Source organism: Rattus norvegicus, chromosome 14 (genome assembly GCF_036323735.1).
Source record: "Rattus norvegicus strain BN/NHsdMcwi chromosome 14, GRCr8, whole genome shotgun sequence".
In the NCBI taxonomy this organism is placed as follows: domain Eukaryota; kingdom Metazoa; phylum Chordata; class Mammalia; order Rodentia; family Muridae; genus Rattus; species Rattus norvegicus.
The window spans coordinates 33473240-33482298 of NC_086032.1; the positions used below are offsets into that span (position 1 = coordinate 33473240).

The 9059-nt window shown below is 49.2% G+C and overlaps 1 protein-coding gene across 1 annotated transcript; it reads right to left on the bottom strand.

Moving 5' to 3' along the window:
* Nucleotides 1-4728: 4728 nt before the first annotated feature.
* Nucleotides 4729-7081, bottom strand: Gsx2 (GS homeobox 2). Its single transcript, NM_001137563.2, has 2 exons — nt 6328-7081; nt 4729-5651 (listed from the first exon to the last, which is right to left on the bottom strand). The coding sequence occupies exons 1-2, from the start codon at nt 6902-6904 to the stop codon at nt 5311-5313; spliced, it is 918 nt and encodes a 305-aa protein (NP_001131035.2). The 5' UTR covers nt 6905-7081; the 3' UTR covers nt 4729-5310.
* Between the last annotated feature and the right edge of the window lie 1978 nt (nt 7082-9059).

The window sequence follows — 9059 nt, forward strand, 5'->3', positions numbered from 1 at the left end:
CAACAAAAAAAAAAAAAAAAAAAAAAAACATGGTGGAGAAGAGGGCTTCCTGACATCCAGTATATCAGAGAAGAACAAAACCCTATTTTGAGAGATGAATGGGGCCCCCAGAATTTTGGAGGATGCACTTGAACCTCAGGAGCCAGGGTTACATATCTACCATAGAGTGCCATTAGGGACTGTGAGGGTTCACCCCCTTCGGGTTTCCTCTCTCTAGGTAGAAGAAACTTATTTTCAAGTTTCTTCGGAAGTTGGATCATTGCTGTTTCTTTTTGTCCGTGATGTTTGTCTCTCATCTGAGCGCTCATTCAACTCTAAGTTCCCACCCTTCTGCCTGACCCAAACGCAGCTTGTCCTACAAGTATCAGACTCTGGGATACGGAGCTCTGGCTGGGCTAGAATTTCTCCTGTGATGTGAGCTCCCGCTTTCTCCAAACCTCCCCCATTAACAAAGACAATACAAAAGACTCCTTTGCCTTTCTTATTTCCAGCTGTCTTAGAATAGCAAGTTTTCAGATTTCATTCTATCTAATTTAAGAAAGAGGCATCTGTGGGCATTTTTTTTTTCTAAAAAGAGCTCAATTTCAGTAATGTGAGCCTAAAGATTTATAAAATAGATTTATATTAAATTATGTTAATAGAAGCCTAGTAAATGCACCAATTAATTGCACGGAAAAAAAAATGTTCCCTTTTAAAAGGTCTGTCACCTTAACAGGTACATTCAAAGATTCTCTGTGAATAATAAAAACTGTAACAATTGCTCGGATGCACAGAGCTGCATTCATCCTCGGGACAGCTTTCTGTTTGGGGAAGAGGGGAGGAGCTCCTTTTAAAGAAGTGATTGCTCCTTTAAACCCAATTTCCTCTAGCAAATGGGTTCAATTGCAAGTGTCATTCTCTCTCTCCGATTAAAGGGTGGGCTGACTGGCGCTCCTGTCCCAGAATTCTCCTCCCTCTCACCTTAGTCTTCACCAGCTTCCTCCCAAGTCCTAGCCTTCCTCAAGGGCATCTCTCAAGGAGCAGGGCCTGCAAAAAAGGATGAAAAACAATGTTTCTAAGAACTGGATTTGGAGCTCAGTTAGGGTGCCCCACTGTATAACTCAGGTGATATCAGCACTGGGGAAAGCTGAGGGAAGAGATTGTGTCCTTAGCTATAAAGGTATTTTGTGGTCAGCATAAACTAGAGATGCTGTATTTAAAGAAAGGAAGAAAAAGAAAGCTTTAAAAAACCTAGTATTCTTCTATTCATTAGTCTTGATTTTTCATTTACAACACCACTCACCCCACCCCCACTGCTGCTGCATGTGAGTGTGTGTGTGTGTGTGTGTGTGTGTGTGTGTGTGTGTGTGTGTGTGTGATGTGCATGCCTCTCTGGCACATAAACATACATGTATGATGTCTGCATTATTGCATACATGTGGACCCAGAACTCCCTTTGCCACTCCTGCTTTCACTTTGCCCTACCACCTTTCTGGCAATTGTCTGACTGGTCAGTGGGACCTAAGCAAATGGACAGAATCCTAATTAGATATCATTGGACAGAAGTGCCTGCAAGTAATGAGGGAGGAGAGAGGCAGAGAAGACCAGGAGTGGGAGAATGCCCGTCCCTGAATTCCATTTCGATTTGGGAAATGAAATAGCAAGAAACAAGGCTTTGAAGTATAATTCAAACCAAACCAGTTCAGAATTAGAACTCCAGTGGAGACAGGTCTACTGGATCCAGTGTCTCCATTACCCGTGACTCTGACACTCCAAGAATGAGCTGTAGGGTTCCTTGTGCCAGGGATTGCAATTGAGAAGTCTTGCCTGGGGACACAATCCACTTTGGCTTAGAGCAAGTGTGGGTCACTGGGTGGGAGAGTAGAAGGGGGAAGGTTGGTGCGCCTCCTTGCCTCTCCTGGTTGAGCCAGGGCACAGAGTGAAAGGTCACCTTCCCTTTATTCTGAGGTTCCCAGCTGCCTTGGGTTCTACAGGTTGGACACACCACCTTCAAGGGTTCTCACTGACACCCTTTTTAGTCAAAAAAGTTTCCGGTTTCTACTTCAAGTTTCCATCTCTCTTTTCCTGGCTGTGTCTAAGGATCATGGCTAGTGTGCTCTGGATAGAGTGTTTGGTAGGTTTCAAGGGGGGCATATGGGAATTCCAAGACTGCCCAGAACACACTGAACACATGGGCTCCCAATGTCTTAAACCTTCCCCAGTGTACGCAAGGGGACATGACTTACAGCATTTGATCTCGATCTGAAGATTATTGGTAGACTATTTTTTGTGCTTGAGCCTAGCATCTGAGAGTTGACTTAAAGGCTCTTAACCTAATATGAACAGTCAGAGTCTAGGTTCTGGAAGTGTTATTCTGAAATATGAATGGTGGGTTTGGGGGGTATGTAGGGGCTGAAGAGGATAACAAATCTATCCTAGTTGGACAGAACTGCTGTTCCATTGCTAAAGGGACAGAAACTGCAGACTTCTTTGAGAATTTTAGAGAACCTTTATTTTAATCAGAGAACATCCAAGGGCTACTTAAGTATCTTTGGCCGAATCTTTTTGTCTCTGGAAGAGCGACCTCAGGATTTTCCTTGAACATGGAAGCTAGAGAGATTGACAGCATTTTAGCAGTCCCCAGTCAGTAACAGTACCACTAGTTTGCTTTCCTCTCACCAGCACCGGAGCCAGGCTCTGCACAGCTCCAGGAGTGGCAAGCACATGACTCAAGGTCTGCGACCTGGAGGCCTTGCAAGGCAAGGGGCTGAGATCCCATGCTGGCGACAGACTTGGGAGTGAACCAGACTCAATCACAGGGCAGTGGGAGCTGGCAAGGGTGTGCATAGTAAGGCGATGACCTGCCCATGCCTCAGAAGAGGCTTTGCTTTGGACTGGAGAGGACAGCGAAGCAACCTGCTTTCTTGTAAAGGAATTGCCCTCTTTAAAAGTACATTCCTAGTCCCTGCAAACATCTTTCCTCCCACTGGCCTCTGGCCATTGCTGATTGCTGCTGTTTCTTTAGGGAAGACGGGAGATTGTTTTTAATTGTTTTTTTTTCTTTTTTTTTTAAAGATTTTATTTATTTCATGTATGTGCATACACTGTCACTGTCTTCAGACACATCAGAAAGGGACATCGGATCCCATTACAGATGGTTGTGAGTCACCATGTGGTTGCTGGGATTTGAACTCAGGACCTCTAGAGGAGCAGGCAGTGCTCTTAACCACTGAGCCATCTCTCCAGCCCTTTAATTGGTTTTTTGTTGTTGTTGTTTGTTTTTGGGTTTTTTTTTTTTTTTGAAATAGGAAATGTAGCAAGCCCGATCCTCTCCCAGCCAATAGGAACCCCTCCCCCAAACCCCTGCCTCCTTCCCCTGTTGTGAGAGATCCAGGCAGGAGCCTGAGTTGACTTGGGGCAACAAAAACAGGATCAGCCCTCCATACAAAGCCACTCACAGGTCCCCATTGGCCAAGATACTGTGGTCCTTCCTCCTGCCTGCCTAGACCTGGTCCCCTAAAGGGGTTTGAAAATGATCTTGTTCCTGAAGTTCTGAGCAGGGTGGGGTGGGACGGGGGGGGTGGGGTACGTGACTGACCCAGAAGTGTGCCAATCATAAACATAAAGATCATGTTCCTTCCTTTTGGACTAAAATGTCAGACCTAAAAGAGAAGAGGGGAAGGGAGGGAGGAAGGGTTAAACAGTGCTTGTGGCTTGAACCTATTGAGTGACATCTTTATATAACCAGGAATCCCACTGGTGGGTGTTGTCGGTACTCAGAAACCACTCTTCCTCTTCACTTCTCTCCCACAGACACAGATCCAGACTGAGGCCCCTAGCCTAGGTGGTTTTGCTGAGAGAAGGGCTATCTCTGAGCACAGTGAGGTTAGGTAGACGAACGACAGCAGAAATAATAAACAAAGTCTGCTCCCGGAGGAGAGTATTACTCTAAGCTATCTCTTGGGTTGTTTTGGAAATATGAGGTTGTAAATATTTAGAAAAGTCACCTCTCTGTTCCTGGCTTTTTTGTAACCTGGGCACTGAGGACATCCAGCTAACTCTGTGTGATAGAAGCCACCGAACACATTGAAGTTTCCAGTCCTGCCATTCGTAAGTTTCCTCACCCTGGCCGTTAGGTGAACTAAGAAACTATTGTATGTGAATTGCTTCACAGCCTTCAGGTTTTAGTACTGAGCACCGTGAGAGACCAGAAAGGAGGAAGAAGTGGCAGAGAAAGAAATAGTAGGTTTGGGGCTAAGATTGAGTGCAAGTAAAAACTGGCTGTAGGCCTGATATGGGCAGCAGAGGCAGGTGAATGTCTGTGAGTGGAAGGCAACCTTGGGCTACATAGTGTGATTCAAACAAATAAAACACAGTGGGGGTGGGGGTGGGGGTGGGATTTTCCCTCTGTTACAAAGGAGACTCCCTCCAAGTTCTTCTGTGTTCCTCCAACAGTTCCTGTTCTGCCAATGGGACTGTTACCTGTTTTTTTGAAAGGAGCACTAGCTGGTGGGCCACCTCAAATGAGGACAGAAAGTCTTTTTGGTTAGAAGGCTCTGTTGCCCACAAAACTTTTAGTTCCTAGTTCCATTCACTGAGTGACCCACATTAAATTGCAGTCATTATTTAACCTCTAAGTCCCTACTCCATGACTGTCTCTAGATACGGTGGGGTGGCGGTGGCGGGTGTGCATGTGTGTGTGTGTGTGTGTGTGTGTGTGTGTGTCAGGGGGAGATAAGGACAAGTACCACGAATTAAAAATATTTATTTCGTTTCATTTATTTAAATAAATATAAATATGTATTTTATATAAAACTATTCACATACGAAGGGACTTCCAGAGGCTTGTGTTTAAAACTCTCCCCCATGAAAAATGTCAGAAAACAAGACCTACGGAGTTTAACTCTATATTAATGGCAACTTCAATGACTTCATTTTAAAACAACAACAAAAACAAGTTCTCATCAAATTCTGAAAAGATAGGGGTGGCCAATGACATGCGGCTTCAACCAACGCCCCCCCATATAGTGTTATATTTAAATCAACCCTGTTTTTTCCTGTTATGTGAGACAGATTAAGATTCTAGAGTATTTACATTTAAAAAAATTTTTTAAAAAGCCAACAGATAAAAAGCCGATCTGTAACTGAGTGGAGTCCCAGATATAGAGGAACTAGCTTCAAAGCCGGGCCCAACACTGGACTCCCCGGGCTTTTCAGAGTTTCTCTTCCAGGTGGGATGAGGGCAATGAGCTAGAACTTTGGTCCCTGTGCTGACAGGGAGGAGGGAAGCGGGGTACCGAGAGTAGGTACCCGGAGAAGGAGCCTCCGCCCTTACAAGGGGGAAATCTCCTTGTCTTCGTTAGCCGAGGCTGGGGACAAGGAGTCCTCGTCCTCTGAGCGCGCATAGTGAGCCTGGCTACCCACGCACTTGCAGCTTGCGTGATTGTTCCTCGAAGCGCCTTTCCCCTCCTTCTTGTGCTTCACGCGACGGTTCTGAAACCAGATTTTCACCTGCTTCTCTGACAGGTTCAGGTACGTCGCGATCTCGATTCTCCGGAGTCGGGACAGGTACATATTGGAAGAGAATTCTCGCTCCAGCTCCAGGAGCTGCGTGCTGGTAAATGCCGTCCTCATCCTTTTGCCATTGGGTACCTGGCTGGTATCTGAGCCTCCTGAGGACCCAAAAGAGAGCAGAGAAGTAAACCTTAGAAAAAGTGACTTCACCCTATTTGACAACCCCTGGAAAGAACGGGTCTCCAGAACCCAGTCTAACCCAGCACACCCATGCTCGTCCCAAGTTCTGTCTGGGAGTGAGAGAGACGTTCATGAGAATTAAGGCCTTTAATGACTTGGATTTTAAGTTAAAAGACTCCAGTGGAACTTGCATCAGCTGCCTCCCCTTCCCTTTCCTTTCCCCCTTCCCTTTCCTTTCCCCCTTCCCCTTCCCCTTCTCCTTCCCCTTGTCGGCGGTCTTCGTCAGCCTAGCAAAGCGAACCAACTAACAGCCTCAGCCAAAGGCAGACACCCTTTAACCAACCGGGAAGCTGAGGTTCAAACACATCCACCCCAGGCCTCAGTCAGTTTAACCTGCCATTTCTCTGAAGTCCTGATCCAGATCCCCAAAGCCCAGATAACGCAGGACACTTGAGCACCTGTAGAGCTAAGTGCACAAGGCCTGGCCAAGAGGTTGACTCCTTAACCGCCACCTCCGTGGAATTTCTGAGGGAAGCTCCTAACAGTTCCATAAAAAGATCCCACCTCCCTCCACACCCCGCCCCTGGGCTCCCACCTCCTTCCCTGACAGAGCAAAGTTAGTTTCCCCGGAGGCGCGCAGGTGCCCCGCCCTACCCATGGTGAGGCAGTGGAATCTCCGCGGGTCGGACACGTTGTAGGTTGTGGCGGCGCAGACAGGTGCGTGGTGCTGCGGGTGTCCCAGGGCCGCCGCTGCGGCCGCTGCCGCAGCCGCCGCAGCCGCCGCCGCTGCAGCCGAGCCGGGCTGCTGGGGCTGATGGTGGTGATGGTGATGTTGGGGAGCGTGGTGGTGATGGTGTGCGTGGCTCACCCGTGGGCAAAACTGCGCGTCCCCAGGACCGGGAGAGAACTGGCTCTTAAGCAAAGGTAGGGCGCCCGTGCCTCCAGCCACCCCGCCGCCCGCCACCGCAGCCCCTGCGGTCCCCGTAGCTCCGCCACCCGCTCCAGCGGGCGGGCGAGAGGAGTGCAGGTGCGAGGTGACGCAAAGCGGGCACACGCAAAAAGCGCCGCTTTTGCGGGACGGACAGCCAGGCCCGGACACTGACATCACCAACGGGGACGGCATGCCCAGCGGGATGAAGAAATCCGGACCTGGGTGCGATTCCGGCAGCGAGGGTGCGGGCCGCGAGGAGTCCTTGATGATGAGTGAGTCCACGTAGAAGGAGCGCGACATTTCGACGGGGGATCGATGGCTTGTCCAGCGGGCCGCGGCGTCCCCTCCTCTCTTTCCGTGATCTGAGCTCTGTCCAGAGAGCTGTGCGTACGCGGGCGGTCAAGCCCTTGGGGATGCTGAGGTGTACTGGGATTCGAACAAAGGGGTCCCTGGAGAGGGTTGGTCCTCACGTCCCCCGCCCGGAGCCCCGGCTCCAGGATTTTATAGCCCCCACCCCGGCACGTGATGCAGCGGAGTACGGCTCAGCTCCGGCTCCTCCGCAGCTCCCCACCCTCGGGATAGGCTGCCCGAGTCACAACAGAAGCGGAGGGGTGGGGGGGGGGAGGCAGGGAGGAACGAGGGGGAGGGGGAGACTTCGCTAAGTGTAGGGTCTGTTAATTTTGCCAGGGGATCGACCTCCTCTGCCTTCTTCACTCTCTCGGCAGAAAATCTCAGCGATCCAGCCTCTGCCTACCTTCCTCCCTTGCTTGGGCCTCTGTCCAACGCTTCACTGTGACACACCGCAGAGAGCACCAGGTGGGGACTTCCAAGCCATTTAAAATGAGATAACCAATGCTTCCAAGCTTCTCAGAGCCAACCCTGGCTGCGCAGTAGAACTTGAGCCTTCTGCCCTGGACCAGGGTATGTGGCCTCGGAGTGCAGGTCGTTCTGGTCTGACGCTCATCACATTCATATCTGCCCTAGCTCCCAGCTTTTAGACTTGGCCAAGGTCATTCCCGTGGTTAGTACGGGACGAATCTGGCGGGTAACTGCCCAGCTTAGAAACCAAGCGCTCCAGCGTACATCAATTCTCAAATGCCTTTGTATTTGGGGTTCTCTGGAGGTCATTCAGACCAATGAGCCTTCCTTGTGCATGGTTCCAATCAGCAGCTCCACCTTCCGCAAAGGACTCGAGAGTGACCCCTTTCTTATTTCCAACAGTTACATAGTTTCCAAGCCCAATATCCACTAAACTCCACCGGGAAAATATTTGGAGAGGACCAAACACCAGCTCTCCTAAAGACTCGGGTAGGAGCTGGAGGAGGCTTTGGTCTAAGTAGTCTCCTCCTAACACCGTGCACGCCACCCTTCTCGGATACTGATGCTTTTTGCATCCTTACATCCTAAAGTGAAAGAAGGGGATACGGCTAGTGGCGGATTCCTGCCTGTGCCTGCAAGGAGTGGTTTGGTAACAGAGCTTCCTTTGGTGACACAGGAAGACTTGTACACCTACATGTAGGCGGCTGCCATCTAGATGGCTTTGGGGGGAAGTCAAGGCAACAGAGGTGACAGCAGACTTCCCATCCTTTTACCAAAATGACTAACTTCAAGTGTGAGCTTACAACAGTGATGGTTAGCTAGAAGATCAAGGGCAGGGAACGCCAGCTGGAGTTCTCTGTCTCTGTCCAGTCTTTCTCCATCCCTTCCCATCTCTGTGACCACCCCTCTCCTGCCTGCTGGAAGTGCATAATTGGGTTGTAGGGATGCCCCGCTCTAGGGAGCCCAGGATTTATGGATGGCAATTAAAGTTTTATGAATTGCAGCTGAGGCTGGTTATTGAGCTATTTGAATGTGATTAGAATTCAATTAGAAAGTGGTTAGTGGACGGTGGGTCTCCAGAGTGTAAACAGACAGCTATTCCAGAAATGTGCTAATCCAACATCTTGTGACAACAATTAAGGAGTCTTGGGGCTGAGCACGGGGCCCTGCTCACTTGTAACTACTTTTGCCTTGCAAGGTTTGCCCAGCCAGCCTTCGAAGACGCTCATTTTCATCCAGCCCACATAGGCCAGCCCAACTGGCCTCTCCTTTGACTGGAGAAGATCGGGCAGGTCCTGCACAGCATTCCTTACAGCTCTTTTTTAACACCAGGAAAATTATTTGGAGCTCAACAATTGAGGGAGGCTTGTGGCAGGTTACTATTTATTTTTTAAAGATTAAGTAATGAGGGTTTTGCCTGTATGTATGTATGTATGCATGTATGTATGTATGCATGCATGTACACACATTTGTGCCTGGTGTCCTCATAGGCCAGAGGGCATCAGACTCCCAAGAACTTGTTTGTGAGCCATCATATGGGTACTGGGAACCAAACCCAGGTCCTCTTCAAGAGAGCAACAAGTGCCCCTTAGTTGAGCTATTTCTCCAGCCAATATTAAGGCCAATAATGCTCAGT